The following is a 22583-nucleotide window of genomic DNA, read 5'->3' as shown; positions in this document are numbered from 1 at the left end:
CACAGGAGCAGTGCTGTTTATGTCCCTCACTGCTTTTCATTCTTCATCCTTCTCAGTTTTTCCTCCTATGTCTGTCTCTCCTTTCTTCCCCCTTCACTTCCTTCCCTGCAGCATCAGTTCGCACCTCTTGCCCATTCACTAAGATCTTCAGACATGAAAAAGTGAATGCTGATATCTAAATGTAATCAATTTCGTGTTCACCCCCAATGAGTTAAATGGGGGGTGGGAAGGTCATACATCGGAGTCACTCTTTCAGGCTCTCTGCAGATTTAAAAAATACTGCAGCAGGTTACTCTATTAACATATGGATGGTTTTCATCACAACTATGAAGAGATGAATCTTTTTGTTGCTGTTAAATGAAATCTTAGACTCTATAAACTCTGAACACCCACACGTGCCCCATAAAGAAAGGTGGGTATTCGATGCCTTTGCATCAGACCCTAGGTTTAGGGATGGGGAATATCCTCTCCTTGGCTTTTTGGTAATTTAAGCAATAAACTGAATCTGAAAAGAATCAGAACTTTTTTGAATTCTCGCCACTGGATTTTGATGCATCAGGATTTCTTCTTGTAAAATACAATTCATCACAAGGATGGTTTTTCACTTCATTGAATGTCATGTTACTGGAAATGAATACATTTCTTGGTTAGTGCTCTGGCAAAACGTATTTTGTAAATGTTATATGCTTCATAAAAAAAGCAATTTAAGTACTGTATTTCATTAAGAGGTTACTGCCTATTGAAAGGCCTCAGTGCCAGTATATTTCTATTTACGTGGTAAGCCCCTCCCTGTTAGTAGTCACTTACAATGCTGGAGTCAAAGTCATTTGTGAGAATAACTGACAGAACAAAGGAGTCCATTACTATACTTGTATAATCTATTACAGTATTTAGACCACTGCTGAACTGACAGACAACTATTACTACATCATACAGGAAAGCAAGTAAGCCCGGAATATCGTCAATCAAAAACCTTGCTAATGGAGAACTTCAGCACTGAGCCTCAAAACCCTTTAAATTGCTCAGACAGCTATCTCAAATCCTAGGAATCTATTTCTGTCATCCCTGTTCTCTGCTATAGTAAAAAAATAAAATGTGCCAATTTTTCTCAAACTCAAACTTAGGACGGCAATTGGGAGCTAGATTCTTCTCCTATTTATCTCCATAGCTAAACTTCCATTGACTTTACTGGGGGCAGGATCAGACCCGTTTTCTAAAGTGAACACCTCTAATAATTGCTGTAGCCAATACTCAACACAGTGTCAGCTTTTCAAAATATTAGCTATTGTAGTGTAGACTATAGTAATAAGGAATATCACTGGCTTCTGGGAACCTCCAGGGAGGTGAGGCTAGGCCACCTCCTTAAGAGTGAATGCAAAAAAGTATCATCTGCTCACTTGGCTTCCCATACACCTGTTCCGCTATTCTAACAAAAGGCAGGCTGGTGAATTCCGGCAACACCCAAAAGCAGTCACCCAGTCAGAAACTTGAAAGAAAGAAGAATTTTCTAGGCCATGAAAAAGGGACAAATATATACATAAAAATAACAAAAACAATGAATCTGAGGAGAGGAGACACAAATATTAACATTACACATTATAATATATGAATTTTGTTCCTTTTATTGATTGCAAAGTTTTTATTAAAAAGAAATGGTAGCTCTCAAGAGATTAAATACATTTATGTTACTGCCAACCCTTTAGAGGGTACTGGAAAGCAAAATGTATCTTAACATTCACATTTTGTAAAAATGAGATTTTATAAAACTTAAGACTAATAGAAATGTTTCCATTAAAAAATAAAATCTAATGAAAATAGTTGCAGGGAACATTTAAGTAAAAATAGTGTCTGAAAACAACAACAACAACAACGTAGCACTAAAACTGAAATATTGTAATATGGACTGCACAAAATTGAAACTGACCTTGCTGATCTCCATTATGCTAAAGAGAAAAGAAATAAAATTGAAAAAAGCAAAAACATGAAAAAGGTTTAAATGCCTGTTGTTGTTTTTTTTTTTTTTTTTAAATTACATCAGTTTCAGTATTCTGGAAGGTCATTGATTTTAAATGTTTTATTATAAATGTATGATTATTTTAGTTGACAGTGTCCCTCACTTGCAATATTTTTGCTCTTAGTGGGAAAAACTGGGATTAATAATCTCAAATTATTAATTAATAATCTCAAATAATCTAACAAAATTATGCTCTGCCAGTACTAAATGCATCATCTGTTGGCATAATTAAAAAAATTTTTTTTGAATGTTTTATTGTGCTTGCAAAAATTATTTACAATATATAAAAAAAAAGCACAAAAAGTCAGGACTTTGCTCCATTAAAATTGGTACTACAGGATTCTGACAGCTGCAAATTTAGCAGAAATCCTGAATCCACTGTTTTCAGGGTTAAGCAACTACATAGGACTTGACCATGCAAAGCACCACTGAAAGAAACATGGTGATGAGTTAAAGCATTGGTGATGAGCACTTTCTCAAGAACTGTGCAGTGGTCTGCACGTGGTACTGAGAGATGTATGCAGTTTTGAATCATGTAAGCAAACCTCTATGTCCAGACTGCAATGAGCGCTCATGAATGGGAAAAACGACCGTGCCGTGAGTAAAGACAGGACATGGTCAGGGAACGGTGTAAATCTGTTGTATAGCGTTGTACAGTGGTCACTTTAATTATTTTAAGACGGTTTTGCTGCCACCCTTAAGTATTGCTGCTTTACACCAAAGTGACTGAGGAGCCAATGTTAAACTGAGAACAGAGGGCGTTATGAGGCCCAGACACAGAAACAAATGAAACTATATCTCTTACAGCCAGCTGCTCAAGGCCTCATGATATATGCTAGGGACTGTATTTTTGCCGCCCAACATCCATTCTGTTCAGCTTAACTGCCTTAATGGATCAACAACAACAAAGCCCCAGTGGCTCAGTACTGCCTTCTCTCAGTCTTCCATACCCTTGCAAGATCAATTCCTTCAAGCCTACAGTTTATTTCCTGGCTCTAGCTAGGTTTCTCCACATTCTTGAAATTGAAAAAGGAGGCGGGGGTTGGAGGGGAGGGAGGAGTGCATGACATTCTTCCAAGAAACAAAATCATCAAACCGCAACAGGAAGTTTTGAAATTTTAGAAAGGCATCTCATGACAATTCACCCTTTAAGTTTGTTTTCCAAGCCACTAAAGAGGCTGGGCATACCCTCACTCAGTGAAGGACAGACTACGTGTTGACAAGTCAATCACTTACAGGAACTTCTCTTCAAAACGCAGTCACTGACACTTTCACAAAAGTTGTTCTTTGGGAATACACTTCATTTTCTTTAACGAACAACCTATATTTAAACAAAACAAAAAAAAAGCATAAGTGAATCTTCCTCTAATCGAGTGTTGCACTTGTTTCTTAGTTCAGTATTTTTTATGCTTTTTAACCTGGTGGTTCCCAACCTGTGGAACAAATCCTCACGCAGATTATCTCTTTGGTCCTTCTTTTAACCTGTATTTGATCATTTCTGTAAAGACGACTGAATCTTAACAATTCCACACCTGCTGAAATACTACAATTGATGGCCCTGACAAAATGTGTCCCTATTAAACAACAGTTTCACTAACATTGTGCAGTAATCACTGCCATTCATTATCATGGCTTAATTAGTTCCCCGGGAGATGCCCCACTAAAGCGAGCGTGTCAAAGCAACACATCCTGATAAAGAGAATTATTCTACATGACAGTCCTCTTTTCCTCAAACTCCTTTACAAATTTTTGCTTGTAACATCCACAACAGCTTAAGAGAGAGGAAAAGTACCTTTCCTAAATGAGTAAACTTGCCTTCATCTTCCTCCTGATTGGGATATTCTTTCGTGGTCTCTTTCATAGATCTTCTTTGGTTGTACCCCTCTTTTTCAAGGCCTTCTAGCCTCTGCATATCTGCCTGAAGACTTATCTGGAGATCACCGCTGTCCTTTAAGAAGTTCTTTGTCATCTGTATCCTATTTAAGTTCTACAGCAGCAGCAAAAACACAAAACCACATCTTGATGGAACCAAAACATTACAATATAAGCTTCTTCAACTATCACACTTCCTTGATATTTGCTCTCTAGCATATAATTTCCACCTCCTCTAATTATAAAAAGGCTTTTTTGTTGGCTTGTTTAGGATTTCTGCATTTTCTGGCCAGAAATATAGAAAGAATCCTGCTATTAGACTCTTATTTGTTTTAAATATACAGTGTTGTAGCTGTGTCAGTCCAAGGACATTAGAAAGACAAGGTGGGTGAGGTAATATCTTTTATTGGACCAACTTCTGTTGGGGAGAGACAAGTTTTTGAGCTTATACAGAGCTGACCTGAAGAACTCCGTGTAAGCTGGAAAGCTTGTCTCTCTCACCAATAGAAGATATTACCTCACCCATCTTGTCTCTATGTATTTTAAGAGCTAATTTGTTTTAAGCTTTTTTTAGAGCAAAAGCTGGTGAGTGGGAGTGTAGCTTCAGCAAAACGAGGACAGAGAATGTGGGAAACACGTGAAGCTGTGGGCAGGTTGCCTAACAATTCTCAGCAGAGAAGAATTTAAACTCAGATAGATCATCTTTAAGATACTGGTCCACGTAAAGGGCTTGTTTGGACCATCCCTGTGGACAAAGGATTTTTATCATGTAAGCAGATAATTTGACAAAGGCAGGTAATCGTTGATGCAAGATTGGACTGTAAACCTGCCTCTGTCAATGAAGTCCGAACCGCTTCACAGCAAAACAAATCCACTGTGCATCTTACCAAACCTGTTATGGCACATGCACCGAACATTTTACATTTAGATAATACTCAGTCCTGCCTTGAGTGAAGGGGACTGGACTAGATGACCTCTCGAGGTCCCTTCCAGTTCTCTGATTCTATGATTTTATTGTCTCAGACTTTAAACTATAATCGTAGATTAATATTCTGTTAAAGTGGAGTGACACTAACGAAGAGCAAGAAAATTATAGCGTATGGTTGTTACAGTAACCTTAATTCATCCTGACTCATCTCTGTGTGTTCTAGCACATGCTACATGTATTTGAATGTATATTCCCAGTTCATTTCTCCTCTCCCCACAGGCAAAAAAAATTCAATGCACAGACTTAAGGCTATCTAAACTCTCTATTTTTTAAAAGTGAGGGTGAAATGAGTTAAGTAAAATTTATTTGTAAGATATTGGCCTATTTACAATTTCAATTGGGGAAAAAAAAAAAAAACATTCCCAATTTTTGGCAGGTTCCCCTCCTTCATCGTATGATGATGTGAGAGGAAAATCCACTTGCAGTCTTTGGTAATCAAGTCTTCCCTGCTCACAGATGGAGACTACAGGAGGCAGCTCATCCCAGAAGAGATCTTTTCAGATGGTACAAGCAACTGCAGCTCCGGGAAACTCAAACATGCAGCAAGAAGGGCCTGGGAAAAGCAATTCCCAACTCTGCCAGAGACCAGCAGGCAGCATATACTACACACATGCAAGGAAGCCAAAGTACAGCCACTGTGGTGGCCACATCTTTGCACGGCGTGCACGTTTAAAATATCTGACATAATGTTGAAGGATTTTTTTTTTAATTTAACTATTGTTTAGGATTTTTTATTTGAAAAGGTGGGGTTCTTTAAAAAAAAATTCTCGTTGGGTTAAGATGAGGATTTTTACATCTGGTGTACAGAAAGAGAATTAAATTTTAAAAAGTTAGAAGCAGCTGATGATGGGAGGAAAATGTAGACTAGGACAAAGGTTCTCAGACTATGTCTGTGGACCACCAATAGTGTCAATTTCAACCTGCGCAAATCAAATATTTGGTGACTGGAGGAGGAGGGGAAGAAGGTGACCATGAAAGGATCTCTCTCAAAGTGAACAGGAAAATGAGAGTTGGAAAACACCTAGACCCAAAAGAGATGAATCTGAAACTATGGCACCAGTATTGAAGGGATATTCTCAACTCCGCTTTGGGAGCACAGCAGAAGTGGGGAATAAATATGAAATGTGGGACATGGAGATGATCAGCAAAGGGCAAAAGTCTTTCCCTCTTTTTAAAATGTTTTCTTATGGATGCTAAGCATATCATGCGTGCTTCTGGGGCTGAGAAGCATTCAATTTATAAGAGAATTATGCATGCTACATACTTTAGTAAACAATTTTGTTTTTTACTGAAGCATAAAGGAAAGCCAACTTGAGGGCATTTTTCCAAGAGAAATACTCAACTGCAGAGAATATTTTCACTAGCAACAACACAGTTCTTCAAAAACACTTGCAAAAGGTAAAATTGAGTTTGTTCAATAAAGATGTCAATGAGAATGGACAACTGAGGATAAAGAAATGCCAAGTTTGTTAAACATTTGTTTTACTTCCTAATTTACAGTGGAGGAAGAGAATGAGCCATGTACAGATTGATCACATTTCCCAGAATGAGGGGGAGGAATTGCTGTGTAAATAACAACTGAGACTGTTGAAAAGGGGGGTATTTCTTACAACAGAAAAAGGAGATCCAGACAACATACCCTTCACAGAAGACACTGAAAAAAAGAGATGCTAGAAATTACATATGCATTGGACAGAGTCCAGGTTTCAGGGCCAAAGTTTCACTTCCTTTAAGAATGCTTTTTGCTCAAGGTTTCACTTTAGGTTCTTTCCAGGTTACTTGAAGATGCAAGAATAATGTAGAGGTGCTTAGAAAAAAATTAAAAAGACACCCAACAAGTGTGGTTCTATCCCTAGAATAATCAAACCTGTTTATAGCTTTTATCTTCTATTGTGACAAGTCAGATGAAATTTGAGACAGTCTCACAAGGTCTCACAGACCACCAGATGGGTTCAACCAGGTTTGTCCAGGGCTTGGGAATTATTTTACTTGTTTATGTTAATACCTTCTCATAGAATTTAAACTGAGAAAAAAAAAATCTTCCTTTCAGCCTGGGTTCAGAGCCTTGTAAAAAGTAAACAATCCTTCCCCCAGTTAAGGCTTACTTGGAGCTCAAAAAGGCTTTGTGCAGCCATGGTTTCAGTCTTGTTTTAAAACAAGAAAGGGTTTTTAGATAGCATGTTCCTCTTCTCTTTGCCTGGAAGGAAGGTTTTGCTCCTGGTGCATGGCACTCAACAGCACCTGGGAGTACCTCCCTCTTATTAGTATCCTGGGAAATTAATACATAACAGCTGGCCCAGTCCAGTTATTCTGGCAATCACTAGGGTAACAGCAAGCTCCTGTAGTCTTGACTACAGTGTGTTAACCCTCTTTCTGCCAGTCCCTGGAGAGGATCTACAGAATTTGTCACAGCTTTCAGCATGCTCGTGCAAAGCCTTATGTTGAGAGCAAGGTTACATTTTTAACATTTTCTTGTAACTTAAATAGAGGAGAGATTTAAAAATTCATAGATTACTGTCAAGGTAAGACTTTTTTTTTTTTTTTTTTTTTAAATACAAAAAGTCTTCCCTTACCTCTGCTACTAACAAAAGGTTAAAGTATTAAAAGCAAAATAATTTGAACCTAGTTTACTTTTCTCCTTTTGTGGTGTTTGCTCTCTGATTTTTTACATATTTACAACAAGGAAAACTGACTAGTCAGTTTCATTTTGTTTCTGTTAGCTAATACAATGTTCATGTTTGCAAACATGGGAGGGAGATGTTTCTATTTTAAAAAACTCATTTTCATCAGAATAAAAAAAAAAGCAATTTTAGGTTTTGTAAAAATGTTGTTTTAAATAAAACTTTTTTAAAATTAAAATTCCCAACAGTGTTTCCTTCAGCTATATATGCAGACGCAGGTTTTAAGACAATTAAAAGTTTATGCTAAAAACCTTCAAACGTTTTTTTTTTTTAAATGCACCTTTAGAAATTCTGATAACTCAAACACATAACACCATCAATTTTAGGACAAAAATTTAAAGAAGATATAGAACATGTGCAGGGGAAAATTCAGCAAAGATATCTTGTTTGCTTAAGGGAACTGTTCTATTCAAGGTGCAAATATGTAACTGCTATTAATGCTAAAGGGAGTTACATAACTATATCAAAAGAGGACGAGAACATCTTGAAAAGCAGACTATATGGACACATGCATATCAGAGATCTTGTGCACAGATTATTGCCATGTTAAATCAGGGAAATTCAATGTATGTTGTATACAGTATTCACATTTTCAAGCAGCTTCTGTACCTCAACTAGCCAGTCTTCAATGCTGAAGGTTAGGAGTTCCTGGAAAGGTGCTCTCAGCAGGCAGTCACATTCCATTCCGTATCCCAGCGTCAAACTGCCTAGATGTAGTACTAAAGTGGGAGGTTTTTGGAACATCTCTTATGCTCCTGGAGGGATTTCAAGTTTACTATATGGTAAACTGTAAGCCTGCCTTCACTTGGCTAGCCCTTTTCCAGTAAATATTGGTTTAAACGCAAAAGAGGAATCCTGTTCATTACCCAGAATGAGCCATAACTTCTTTCCTTTAAATATCTGACTAATACGTTAAGTCTTCTTTTATGTTTTTTTAATTTTAAAAGTACCTCTTCAGACAGCATCTCCTGCTCTTCTACCAGAAGATAGATCTCTTTAAGTCTTTCCTTTATTAATTCCATCTCTATTTCACTTATTTGGCTCCCACTCATGCAAACTTCTGTTTCTCCTTCCAATCCATCTGGCTGATCTTCTTCCCCTGGTATATAAACAGCCCAATCCGATGACAGAAGCTGTTTGGTTTATAAGAGGAAAATGAAATAGGTGATTAAATTTAAAAAGGCACTCTTTCTAGTACCATAGAGAGAGCTCCAGTTAATGCTACTGTAATAGAGCAGCCCTTCATTTTGTGGTTCAGTAGTGTGATAAAGGACTCTAACTATGCAATGAGTTCAGATTAAATGAATCTGTAAATACTTTTCTATAATCTTTATCAGCATTGCTCCTGAATACTTCTAGCTCCTCATTTCTATAACTGTACAAAGTGAATTTTAGGCTAACTTTTACCTCCAACCCCACAAAGCAAGCACTTGTGGTGTCATGTCTTGATTGCAGTGGGCACCAGGTTAAAGGTCTAGTGCTCTAAGCACATGAAACTGACATATGGAACACCAACTCCATAATTTAGAATATATGGGGTACATATAAAATGGTTATTTCAGGATTTCAGCTAATTTGTTCCAACATGCATAAGCGATTAAATTTAGGTGTTCTTAAACAGCTGTCTATACAGAGCTGGCTGATCACATGGTGCTGGCTCTCATATTCCACCAGGAGAAGCAGCATGGGGGGGCGGGGGGGAAGAGAACAAAGGGAGGAGTAAAAGAAACAGGCTGGATAAAAATTTTTAGAAATATGATTTTAGAAAAACAGATTATTTAAATCAGATTTTTTAAATTTACATTAAATACAGATTTATTTTTAAAAAAATAAAAGGTGCAGAGAATATTTTTTTCATTTCAGTTTATTCATCTAGTTAAGTTCAATGATTAGTTCATTTAAAGTTAGGAAAACTTGGGATGAGATCGGAGTTGAAAAAGCATAAAAGCTTGTTTTCCTTTTTCAATCTATGAATAAAAGCTAGATGTGAGAGGATGGACTCTACTAGTTCTAAAATCTTGAAGGACATGGTGATCAGAAAATCAGTTCAATTCACTAACTACAGATAATACTTCTTTTGTTTAATAAATCAGTTCATTTTAAATGCAAACATATTTTGATAAACTTTTCTCATGTATCCAGCACAATTAAAATAGTTTTATTTAACAAAAAAAAATGCTTTTTTAATTGAATTTATATCTAAATAGAGCTTGACAGAAAAAAAAAAATCAATGTAGTAAATAAGAAATGCACCATTCACCATTTTCTAATAAAAAAAATCTAAGTGTTAAGAATCTGAATAAATGTATGTTAAGCTCTTTAAGTTGCTTAAATAAATGTGTATAAATATAGCATATGTTCTTGATTAGCAAAAAAGATGTACCACGTTTAGTACAAAGGCTGTATTTAGTTGCAGATCAATATGTTTTAATGGTTCCCAACCAGTGAGGCTCAACCTTTCGTTAGGAAAGTAACTAAAAAGTATAAATGCAATGCAAAACAAAATTAAAATCAATTATTTAAATTGCTTTGAGTTAAATGAAGCCACCCTGAAAAGGAGAGAATGTGAGTAACTCTTTTTGAAAAGTACAAAGCATTTATCATTCCAAAGACAGAAACATAAATATGTACTTCCATACACCTGCTGTTATTTCTCATGTAAGAAATTGCTGTGGCTGCCTCAGGGGTGTTATGCAACAGAAAAAAGATGGTGAGGTGGTCCATGTGATGGAGAATGGGAGAGGAAGAGATGCCTGAAATAATGTGTCCATTGTGGTATTGTTCACACTATGAGAGGCTGAACCCCCTTGGTGTGATGGTCGTTATACCGTGCCCTTTAACCACATTCATTCCCTTTTCTCTCTACCCTTTTTTTACACAAAAGTCAGTCTTTTGGTAGAGATTGGTGATAATGTGTATAAAGGAAGCATCTATGAAAACTACACTGTATTGTGTAATTAAACAGCTCAGAACCATTCTCAGTCTGTAGCCTTGGTCCAAAGACATAGGACAGACAAAGGCTGTATCTCTTGGACATTTAGGGGTACTGCCTACTGAGTGTCAGAAGTTATCAGCTTGCTGTGGTGACAGTTTTGGAGTTTACATACAGCCCTTATAGGGAAGAATGAAAGAAAAATAATTTTGTTCTCTCTAGTGCTGCTGCAAGAGCTTGTTTAATGGGCTTTGTCACAGTTGAGGGCAACTCACTTGTAGTCCCTGTGTGGTCCAGCAACAGCACCCACATTTCAGGCTTACAGTTCCAGCCGTTGCCTTTCTTGGGCAGAGATCGATGTCTCACCCCGGTCAGAATGGAATATTTCTAGGCTGCACAGTTCCCTATCTTCACTGTGTTATTCCCAGCAGAGACAAGCTGCCCAAGCACAGTTATTTGCTTTCTCTTCAGAGACTGATAAGAGTGATGGTCAACAGTTGTATGTTACCTCACAGCTCTTTTTATGCAAGCCTTCTTTATTCTGAAGGTAAAAGCACTACCGAGAGAACATATTAAAAACAATAAAAGAAGCTACATGCATGCGAATAAGTTTACCAGAGATCACCCCAGCTGCACCATAGGCTTCAGGAGCAGTCCTTCAACACTTTACCACAGGATTTCTTGTTGGATACAAGTTCATCATCGCCTCAGCTCAGAACTAGTATGCAGTCTTACGTGGCCTCAGCAGGCCCAGTCTTTCCAGCCCTACCCTAAGAATTGGGGCCCTCTGTGGAGAGGGATCTTGTCCATTTGCTGGATCAGGAAGCAGAACCTGAGCCAGTTTAAAACCAGGCTATTTATCAAAAAATCCTTTCTTTGCCTGTTGGTCCCTGGAGAATCCAGTTTGAACTAGTATATTGCAACCTCTCCAAGGGGTAGCATCAAAGGTCTGATAAGGGAGCAGTTTCATTAGCATTCCCGTCCTGCCAGAGCAGGTGCATATAATGCCACAACAGCACATACAGTGGACCCAAAAGTAGTAAACCTAATTCAGTAAGGTGTAGCTTAATTCTATAAAGTTCATTCAGGATATTGCAGAAAATTGTCCATCGGTCACAGGCTCAAAAGTCTATTTTAATAAAACCACTCTATTCTGTCGATTAGTAACAGAAAATAAGCAATAGTAACAGTGACGTAAGCCCAGAAAATCCTACCAACATTTCCACTTATCAGGCAACATGATCAATTTCAGTTCTTTTCTGCACAGACCAATTCCTCAAATGAATATTCCCTTAAAACCACCTTCCCAACTGCCACTTAAACCTGTTGGCAAATAGGTGGCGTGGCGCAGAAAACCTTTCATTTTATCCCCTCATCCCACCACATTGTGCAGCAGCCACATATAAAAGTAAACACAGATCTATATAACCTCTTAAACTCCTGAAAAGCAGCTGTAATATTTAATATTGGAAGAAGTAATAAGTTGGATGAACATCCCAACTCCCCTATGATCTCTAGATATAAACAGGTAGGACAAGAGCATGTGTAGAAGAATGATACACTCTGGGGCATGTAGCTGGTACTTATGTAGAAGACAGAGGCGAGAGGGATATCTGCGCTGCGAGTAGCATGGTCTCACCCAACATCAGGAGGAGAATTAGATAAATAACTACTTCTAGACTGGGTACAAGATAGATGGATGGGGCAGATTCAGCTCTGTTGCTTACAGTAGTAGATAGAGGATTGCATTCAGAGGGCAAGTTAGGAAGATGCTGTCACTTCAGTACAGAGGGGAGGGCGAGATAAATCTCTGATCTGTATATGAATATGAAGAGACACGCAGGTTAGCGTAGCTACCTCATAGAGGGAGGGTACATTGGAGGAAGGAGCATGGATGGTTGCATTGGAGGAACAAATGGCCCAGCAGTCCAGGGACTGGGGAAGCTCAAAGGTGGCATACAGCTACCTCTGCCACACCAATCAGGTCTTGTGCCAAACAGAACTTGGATGGACGGTAGGATCAGGGCCAAAACATCTGGTAGAAAAGGGCTGTTTCCTGCTCAGCCTCGCAAATATTTGATTTACAGTGGTGAGTTACCATTGACCCAGAACCTGCAAACACTGGAGAGTAGTGCTTCCTATGATGAACAGTCCCATTGACGGAAGATATTTGACTCTTTTTGTAATGTACAATGAGACTGGACATTTAAATAAACAGAGTAGAAAAATATAAACCCCCAGTGAAATTCCAAAGACTTTTAAAAGTCCTTGCAGATTTCTAATGTACTGGATTATACCTATAATTTATAACAAAAAACTACAGATCAGAATTATTTCTTTTACCTTTTCTATCCTTGTACTAGCTGTCATAACTTCTGGAACATTCTGGAGTTCCTTTAATAAATTCTGAATCTTCTTTTCAAACTCTTCCAACCATAAAGAAGAAACTTTCATTTCTGAAGAATGCATTAATTCATTGCGGCACTTAATCACCTAAACAGGAGAATGAAGAAAAAGAGCACTGTCATATGACGGCCATACCCATCCCACCACACAAGCTACAGTATTTTACAGAATATATATTAATTAAAAATAGTTCTTGGAAATAGTCTGGTAGATTTTACCTCTCTGACTTTCTTCTGGTCAATACCACTGAAGTGATCACAAAAGTTGAAAAGGTTTAGAAGAGCAGCTGCATCACACTTGTCTGGTCCAGAAATATCCATCTGCCCACGAGGCATATACGCCTACATAACAAAAGTGCACGATACCAATGTCATTTTTGGTTTCAGGAAGTACACAAATGTGTGATTTCCTTATCTGCCTATAAGCACTGTTTATGTTTCAAAATGATATTGCCTAAAGTAAATGCAATACACTAGAACACAATCTCTACAACGTCACTTGCTACATTTGCCAATTAACAATGTGTTCAAGCAAATGGTTATTTCCTTCACAACCCTTAAATCTTTCCCCACTTGATTATTTGATTCTGCAATGAAGTCACAATGCTAAATGAACACTATAACATATCGTATAGTTATACACACTCATGACTTCCCTGCATCACTAGGGAGTTGCACACTTTAAAGCTTGTGTTGGCTCAGCTCTTCCCTCCATTCCCCGCATGAGCTTCTTTTGTGCCACCCTCCTATCCCCCTCTATTTCAGGGACACCCCACACCTCCAACTCCCTCCTTCATCCCAGGGGCTCTGTGTTCCCTCCCACCATTTATGCATCCAAATCCCCCGCCCCCACCAGGGTCAGTCTTCCACTTTTCACCATGGGTCTGGATCCCTGTCCCTCCTCTTCCCCCCCAAGGCCCCACCCCCAGGCCAGATCAGAAGCTGGAGCCCGGTCCAGGGAGCCTGGGCAGCTGTGGGGACCCACCCCTCCACCTGCCTGGGGTTGGTGGGGCTCGAGAGCAGTCCCAAGCCTGTGTCCCCACCCCAGGCAGATGGAGGGGCCCGGGCTCCCCAACTCGGCTCCAGCTTGGCCAGGGGCCATGGAGGGGGCAGGGCCTCATAGCTCCACCACTTTTAGGAAGAATCCATTGCCCCTGCCCCCCACACCCCCATGGAGTAGGAGGCAAGTCATTCAGGATGTCAACATCTTAAACTGTATTGAGAGGCTGGCAGAACTGAGATGCGGGGGTATTGTTACAATGGAAGGAGTTAATGGCTGCCATCAACCAGTTATTTGATCTATGGTTCTCAACCAGGGGTAGGTGTACTCCTGGGGGTACGCAGAGATCTTCCAGTGGGTACATAAACTACTCTAGATATTTGCCTAGTTTTACAACAGGCTACATAAAAAGCACGAATGAAGTCAGTACAAACTAAAATTTCATACAATGACTTGTTTATACTGCTCTATATACTGTATTTTACGATAGCGTGATGTGCAGATAAAATGCATGTCGAATACATTGTGTATGTCATTTACTGATGCGTACAAGAATGTTAATGAGGTTGAAGTTGTAGTTTTTAAGTGAGGTGAAACTTGGGGTACACAAGACAAATCAGACTCCTGAAAGAGGTACAGTAGTCTGGAAAGGTTGAGAACCACAGCAATAGACCAGAACAGATCTGATTAAAGTTGCTAGGTCTGCTAACCAGATGCCAGGGCATCATGTGTCCCCTATTTCACCTTTTTGCTTTTGTGATTTTCACCAAAAAAATTGATATTCTCCCCACCAATGCCTAGAACATTCCTTGACATTTTGCAATTGAACTTTTCAGTGCCACATCAGATATCGCCTTACAGACAAACAAATGTATCCCATCAAGTTGAGCACAGAGCTGTGCAAGTTCAGCCATTCGGGTGGGAGATTAGTGAGTGAAGGGAAAACGATATTTTAAATACACGTATCTGCAATAGCAGACAAAACCAGGAAGTTTTTTTTTGGTGGGGAGGGGGAATATTACTTTTCACTTCAGATGCATTGTTGTTCACGTGTACCAGCACATCATACCACCCCTATTCCCGGAACACTACCCAGCTACAATATCCTCTAGAATGAAGCACTGGGATTATATGGGGACTTTACCCTGGGTTAACTGCCTGCCTGCACAGACCACTACCACCAACACATTGGTTCAGACAGATGAAGTAGCCTAGTTAGTATAAAAGTTTGTGTGTTATTTTGCTACTTTTAAGGGGTTTCCTTTTTTAATTAAATAGTTTAAACTGAACTTCATCTTTTGATGCACGAGCTTCACTTTTAAGGGATTTCTTTAAAGAGATCTGTGAGACTACAAGTATTTATTCCATTGAGAATATAGATACATTACTGAGTACTTTACAGACCATGTTTCAGTCAGTGATTATTTTAGAGGATGTTCAGCAAATCAGGAAGCAGAGCAGAAATGCCAACAATTTTGCATGGTACCATTGAACTTTACAACACAATAAATATTACCAAATACTATTCCTAAAACCTTTTCATTATATTTCTTTGGGCTGAACTAAGAAATATTGCTATACACTGGCTTGGATTTAAGCCTAGTCAATGTGTTTTCAAATCCAGGATGAAATAAAAATGAAATCAAGTTGGTTAAGCCCAAAAGGGTAGTGACTTGGATGCTCAGATCATGGAAAAGCACAAGGTTAGCCCCTGAAACCTTTCCTTTTGTCTACTATTAGCAAGAAAAAAGGACAATACATGTGCAACAGTTTGTTCTCCAGGGATGAAATCCTGCCCCCACTGAAGACAATGGGAGTTTTGCCACTGTCTTCTACAGGGCCAGGATTGCACCATAGGTCCAAATCCTGCCCTGACTCCTATCCAGCCAAACTGAATTCATTATGGAACCACACATGAATGAAAGTGAGGACATGAGCTGACCCCAAGTGTGATTCTTCTAAACAATGAATTTAATTACGTTACCTTTGCAAGTTCCCATGAGCTAGAAGGCCAAAGCCAAGGTTTGCAGTTTCCCCAGTGAACTTCTCCATTCCTGTTGGTGTGATGATTCAAAATCTCCTTTTTCCACTCTGTGCACAGTGAACAGCTGGACTGAAACTAAAAAGAAAAAAAAATAGGAAAGAAACCAATGTAATTTACCTTAGTACTTGCACCCTTTAAATTACACTTTAAAAAGTGCACAGGGTTATTACTACATTGCAGCAGAGGCTAGAAAAAGGATTCAAGGAATGTTCATTCAGAAATTTGATCAAATGCACAGATTCTCATATGCAGAGCGCTGAACTGTTACGCAGAGATGTAATTGAGAATTTCGGTATAATAAATACAGTAGGTTAGGGCAGTAGCCTCTCACTTCTAGAGACCTGGGTTCAACGAGAGTCAGGACTCAACTAGAAATGAGTCTGAAGCTTCTCCTATCCAGGGTTGAGGCCAATGCTAACCAGATGTCTCAAATGAGGGTTGCGTGACAAACCCCATGGTGAAAGAGAAGAATGCTTTAGCAGCAGAATTTGAAGTTATGCATTTTTTCCTTACAATTTACATTAGGGTTAATAAAAGACATATCTGAACATGGTTGAATCCTTAGGGAATTTTCATTTGGGAAGGATGTCCTAACAGCTAAAGCGTATAACGGTTTATTCCAATTTAACTTTTCTGATTGTTCTTTCTCCATGTGCACGCACATACAAACCCTCTTCCACCTTTGTCATTAACTTTGTGGGGCAGAGGGATTAAATGTGTCTGTGAATTAGACTGTAAACTCCCCAGGGCAGAAACTTTGTTTTATTTGTAGGTCTAATATAGTACCCAGCACTCTTATAGGGCTGCACAAATAAATAATTGTGGGTGGCACTGAAGAACACTAAAGTGAATGTTTGTTATCTTGAATTATGTTACAGAGTTTGTTTGTTTTTTAAATGTACTCTAACAGAGAGGATCAGTGAACTGCCAGCTCTCAATACATTGTTTCTGGTATGTAATAATAGTGATTATTATTACTGGATATTATGGAGTCACAGGTCATGCTTCCACAGTTGAAGTTGAATTTAATTTTGCACTTAACGCAGAAATTCAACCTCTTTGTTATGTATGAAAAAAACACTGTATATCCTCTACAAGACTATGGAATTTACTCTGAGCACAGAATGAATTTTCTGAGAATGTACAAGTAAACTCATTCATTAGTTTCTATTAATTAAAATAGGTACTTTAAAATATTCATCCTGTCTTAGTCCTTTTTGGCCCTATGAGCTTAATAATGGAGTATGCGGACACCATCATAACAACAATAGGATCATGATTAAGGCATTTGAGAATGTAGTCCCAGATTAGACTAAACAGATTTTTAAAAGACATTTTATTTATTTAATTTCTTCATGGTGTTACTATAGAGTAGTCAAGCTAGTTTGGGTGTCCTTACTGCATTTCTATACCTTAATTTGTTTGAAAAAAGAAGAACAGGAGTACTTGTGGCACCTTAGAGACTAACAAATTTATTAGAGCATAAGCTTTCGTGGACTACAGCCCACTTCTTCGGATGCATATAGAATGGAACATATATTGAGGAGATATATATACACACATACAGAGAGCATAAACAGGTGGGAGTTGTCTTACCAACTCTGAGAGGCCAATTAATTAAGAGAAAAAAAAAACTTTTGAAGTGATAATCAAGCTAGCCCAGTACAGACAGTTAAGAAGTGTGAGAATACTTACAAGGGGAGATAGATTCAATGTTTGTAATGGCTCAGCCATTCCCAGTCCTTATTCAAACCGGAGTTGATTGTGTCTAGTTTGCATATCAATTCTAGCTCAGCAGTCTCTCGTTGGAGTCTGTTTTTGAAGTTTTTCTGTTGTAATATAGCCACCCGCAGGTCTGTCACTGAATGACCAGACAGGTTAAAGTGTTCTCCCACTGGTTTTTGAGTATTTTGATTCGTATTTGAACCGTTAATTTGTTTGGACTTCTTTTATATCTAAGCATAACTCTGAATTTCCTGGGTTGATAATGCTTGTTTTTAGATAATTACAATATCCACAAGTGGTATCTAACACAATGTTCATATTTCTACGTTACTGTTACAATAAATTAACATGAGTGAAAAGTAGATGAGGAATCTCATTATGGTGCTTAGGGGAAGCTTTCTTCACAACATTAAACTACCCTACATAGATTGGCACAAGCATCAGTTTTTCCTCAGAAGAGTACTAAAGAAGCCATGTGAGAAGCTTCCACTATGCCCAACCCTAGCCAGTATTATTAAACCTTCACTTTCATGTGCACTAACACTTACTACAGTAGACCTCAGAGTTACAGACACCTCGGAAATGGAGGTTGTTCGTAACTCTGACATGTTCTGTAACTCTGAACAAAACATTATGGTTGTTCTTCAAAAGTTTACAACTGAACATTGACTTAATACAGTTTTGAAACTTTACAATGCAAAAGAAAAATGCTCCTTTCTCTTAATTTTTTTTAATAGTTTACATTTAGCACAGTACTGTACTGTATTCGCTTTTGGAGGGGAGGGGGTCATCTCTGCTACTGCCTGATTGTGTACTTCCACTTCCAAATGAGGTGTGTAATTGACTGGTCAGTTCATAACTCTGAAGTTCTATTGTATTCACCCTTCTTTCTCTTTGGTGGAAAATAAAAACAAAAGTCTTATCACAACTAGGGCTGTCAAGCGATTAAAAAAATTAATCGTGATTGATCGGACTGTTAAACAATAATAGAATACCATTTAGTTAAATATTTTTGGATGTTTTCTACATTTTCAAATATATTGGTTTGAATTACACCACAGAATACGAAGTGTACAATGCTCACTTTTTTACTTTTGATTACAAATATTTGCATAGTAAAAATAAAAGAAATAGTATTTTTCAATTCATCTAATACAAGTACTGTAGTGAAATCTCTTTATCATGAAAGTTGAACTTACAAATGTAGAATTATGTACAAAAAAACCTGCAATTCAAAAACAAAACAATATAAAAGTTTAGAGCAGGGGGTCGGCAACCTATGGCACACGCGCCAAAGGCGGCATGCAAGCTGATTTACCGTTGCATGCTGCTGCCCGCCTGGGGTCCCTGCCGCCGATCCTGCTCAGCCCGCTGCTGGCCTGGCTGGACAGAACCCCGGGCCAGCAGCGGGCTGAGTGGGGCCAGCAGTCAGGACCCCGGCTGGCAGGGGCTGGAACCCCAGACCGGCAGCAGGCTGAGCCACTCAGCCTGCTGCCGGCCTGGGGTCCCGGCTGCCGGCCTCACTCAGCCCACTGCCAGTCTGAGATTCCATCCGCTTGCCCCTGTAAATGTAAAACGTATTACTGGCACGCGAAACCTTAAATTACAGTGAATAAATGAAGACTTGGCACACCACTTCTGAACGGCTGCCGACCCCTGGTTTAGAGCCTACATGTCCGCTCAGTCCTACTTCTTGTTCAGCCAATCGTTCAGACAAACAAGTTTGTTTACATTTGCAGGAGATAATGCTGCCTGCTTCTTGTTTACAAAGTTACCTGAAAGTGAGAATGAGGGTTCAAGTTGCACTTTTGTAGCCGGCTTCACAACATATTTACTTGCCAGATATGCTAGACACTCACATGCCCCTTCATGCTTCAACCTCCATTCCAGACGACGTGTGTCCATGCTAATGATGGGTTCTGCTCGATAAGAATCCAAAGCAGTGTGGACTAACATGTTCATTTTTATCATCTGACTCTCATGCCACCAGCAGAAGGCTGATTTTCTTTTTGGTGGTTTAGTTCTGTAGTTTCCGCATCGGAGTGTTGCTCTTTTAAGACTTCTGAAAGCATGCTCCACACCTCATCCCTCTCAGATTTTGGAAGGCACTTCAGATTCTTAAACCTTGGGTCAAGTGCTATAGCTATCTTTAGAAATCTCACATTGGTACTTTCCTGCGTTTGTCAAATCTGCAGTGAAAGTGTCCTTAAAATGAACACATGCTGGGTCATCATCCGAGACTGCTATAACATGAAATATATGGCAGAATGTGGGTAAAACAGAGCAGGAGACATACAATTCTCCCCTAAGGACTTGAGTCATAAATGTAATTAACGCATTATTTTTTTAACGACCATCATCAGCATGGAAGCATGTCCTCTGGAACGATGGCCAAAGCATGAAGAGGCATATGAGTGTTTAGCATATCTGGCATGTAAATACCTTGCAATGCTGGCTACAAAAGTGCCATGCGAACACATGTTCTCACTTTCAAGTGACGTAAATAAGAAGCGGGCAGCATTATCTCCCGTAAATGTAAACAAACTTGTTTTCTTAGTGATTGGCTGAACAAGAAGTAGGATTGAGTGGACTTATAGGTGCTGAAGTTTTACATTGTTTTGTTTTTGAGTGCAGTTATGTAACAAAAAAAACAAACAAACCCTACATTTATAAATTGCACTTTCACAATAGAGATTGCACTACAGTACTTGTATGTTGCGAATTGAAAAATACTATTTCTTTTATCATTTTTACAGTGAAAATATTTGTAATAAAAAATGTAAATTGAACACTGTACACTTTGTATTCTGTGTTGTAACTGAAACCAATATATTTGAAAATGTAGAAAAACATCCAAAAATATTTAATAAATTTCAATTGGTATTCTATTGTTTAACAGTGCCATTAAAACTGTGATTAATCGTGATAAATTTTTTAAATAGCGATTAATTTTTTTGAGTTAATCGCAAATTGATTGTAATTAATCAACAGCCCTAATCAGAACTGATCTTCAAAAAACAACAAAAAGATATCTAGCTCTGTATAATGGCTATGTATGCCATGCAAAGAGACAGGAGTTTGAGAGCAAATACAAGGGTCAACAAGACTTCAGGCAGTTAAGTGCCTAGTAGATGAGAGCACAGTAAGCCGCAGAAGGAGCAGGGTAGAGACCCAGTCAGTCCCATAGCACTCTCTTCTGAGCCAATATTGGACTCAGAAATTGAATGGCTGGGATAATAATGGACCATAAAACTTGAATTAGAAAGCAAAGAAATTCTCCATCTCTGAATTTCTTGTCTAACATCCCACCTAGAACTTCTTTTCTGGGCTAACCATGAGGAACCCCGATGTGAAGGAAGGAGGGAGGGCCCAATCCTGCAGCCTTCCTGGGACTGTAGTCGGTGATTAAGTAAATGAAGTTGTGCAGGTAGCACTGCGAAGTCTCTCATGTAGGTCTGGAAGAGAAGCAGCCTCCCCCCCCCCCCCAACTTTAAGAACTAAGGTACTCAAAAAATGAGTGAACTAGACAAGGAGAAAAGGATAATGGTCTAACAACACAGTGCTCACAACTCTGTGCTCTGCTCCTAAACTCCAACACCTCCTCCCAAAATCAGCCCAGTTCCTCTATTTGTTGGTGCTGATTTAAGCAGCAGTGCCATGCATAACACTGCTGATGCCAAGTGTTCAAAATTCACGAATCAGCCCTCTAAAAATCATTAGAATTTTAAAAAGTAACATGCTGGGAGGGGGGTGTTGCCTGCTGTTCTCGAGCCTTCAGGCTGCTCTCAGATCATGTTTTCAAGGTTTTCTCTGCAACCAAGAGGGCTAAAAACTTAGGTCAAATGACAGTCCAGAATCTCTCATCATCACCACACTGCAGAAACTGGAGCTTTAAGAAGACTGTTCTCACCAGACACACAATGACATCACCAGAGCTGGCCATGCTGACTTCCTGCCGGCAGTGCAAGGGTGGTGCTCTCCACGCGGCACAGGCTTGCCAACCTTGCAGGAGTGTCCTGGAGTCTCCAGGAATTCAAGACTAATCTTTAATGGCAGACAGTCATGTGACGAAGTCTCCAGGACCACATCCAACCCTAGCAGGGGGCTGGGGCAGTGGCTACACACTGGGCTAACAACGTGCACAGGCTGAGCCTCGCGCCCCTGAACGGCGGGGACGGGCTGTAAGGGACCCGCTCCCCCCGATGGACCCCCAGCACTTGGGCGCTGCCTGCAGCCCATCAAGAGCCACCTCCCCTCCCGCTGAGCGCGCTGCGGGCTCCGGCTCTCACCTGCCTGCCCCGGGGAAGGCAGCGGCCGCGGCAGAGGCGGCCCGGGGGCGCCAGGCGGGCGGGGCTGCGGGCGAGCAGCTGGCGGTGGAAGGCGCGGAGCTGCTCCCCGGCGAAGCGCTGCAGCGCGTCCCGCAGCAGCACCAGGCAGTGCCCGGCCTTCACCCAGTTCTTGTACTCGGCGCAGTTCAGCCGCGCGGCCAGCTCCGCCAGCGCCATGGCCCGCGCCGCCGGCCGGGGAGGTGGAGGCCGGGCTGGCCCCGCCCCGGCTCCGCCCTGCAGCTCAGCCCGGCGGGAGGCCAAGCGGCGTCCGGCGTCCAGCAGCGGCCGCTGAGAGCCAGGCGCGCCCCAAGGAGAGAGGAGCTGGTGGGCATTGCAAGGTCCCTGAGCGCGGCCCGTCCTTACCGTCCCCTGCAGCGAGGCGAACTAGCAGGGCCAGGCTTAAGTGTGGAAACAATCATGCGTTTTATTTTAAATACAGGTGTTTCACCTGGTTTTTCAGCACCTGGGGTTGGAACCCTAGTCCTGAGTGTTGTCAAGCCCCTACCTGCCTGGAAGGAGGAAGGCTCAGGACTTGTCTTTACCACCACCACCGTCCAGGTTCTCCTGTAACCGCATAATTCCGGGATCTGAAAC

General features: G+C 40.1%; 1 protein-coding gene across 5 annotated transcripts; it reads right to left on the bottom strand.

The window, feature by feature from the left end:
• Positions 1–1599: 1599 nt before the first annotated feature.
• C1HXorf38 (chromosome 1 CXorf38 homolog) lies at positions 1600–22228 on the bottom strand. Of its 5 annotated transcripts, XM_042859179.2 has the most exons (8): positions 21951–22225; positions 15877–16011; positions 13112–13234; positions 12831–12980; positions 8506–8688; positions 3830–4001; positions 3251–3335; positions 1600–1943 (listed from the first exon to the last, which is right to left on the bottom strand). In XM_042859179.2, exons 1-7 carry the CDS (start codon positions 22164–22166, stop codon positions 3286–3288), a joined length of 1029 nt encoding a protein of 342 aa, XP_042715113.2. In that variant the 5' UTR covers positions 22167–22225; the 3' UTR covers positions 1600–1943; positions 3251–3285. The 5 variants fall into 5 exon arrangements, with proteins under 5 accessions (XP_042715113.2, XP_065434979.1, XP_005301809.2 ...); XM_065578907.1 differs by having other exon boundaries at positions 1600–3335; positions 21951–22224; XM_005301752.5 differs by having other exon boundaries at positions 1600–3335; positions 21572–21999.
• Positions 22229–22583: the final 355 nt, after the last annotated feature.

This window comes from Chrysemys picta, chromosome 1 (assembly GCF_011386835.1).
Source record: "Chrysemys picta bellii isolate R12L10 chromosome 1, ASM1138683v2, whole genome shotgun sequence".
In the NCBI taxonomy this organism is placed as follows: domain Eukaryota; kingdom Metazoa; phylum Chordata; order Testudines; family Emydidae; genus Chrysemys; species Chrysemys picta.
The sequence above is the reverse complement of the archived record's forward strand: the minus strand, read 5'-3'. Positions and strand labels throughout refer to the sequence as shown.

Coding starts and splice junctions, on each gene's coding strand:
- C1HXorf38 (XM_042859179.2), bottom strand. CDS start 22,166: ATGGCGCTGGCGGAGCTGGCCGCGCGGCTGAACTGCGCCGAGTACAAG. Junction 16,012..21,950: donor GCCTTCCCCGGGGCAGGCAG/GTGAGAGCCGGA, acceptor TTTTCTTTTTAG/TTTCAGTCCAGCTGTTCACT. Junction 4,002..8,505: donor AGGAGATGCTGTCTGAAGAG/GTACTTTTAAAA, acceptor CTGCTGCTGTAG/AACTTAAATAGGATACAGAT.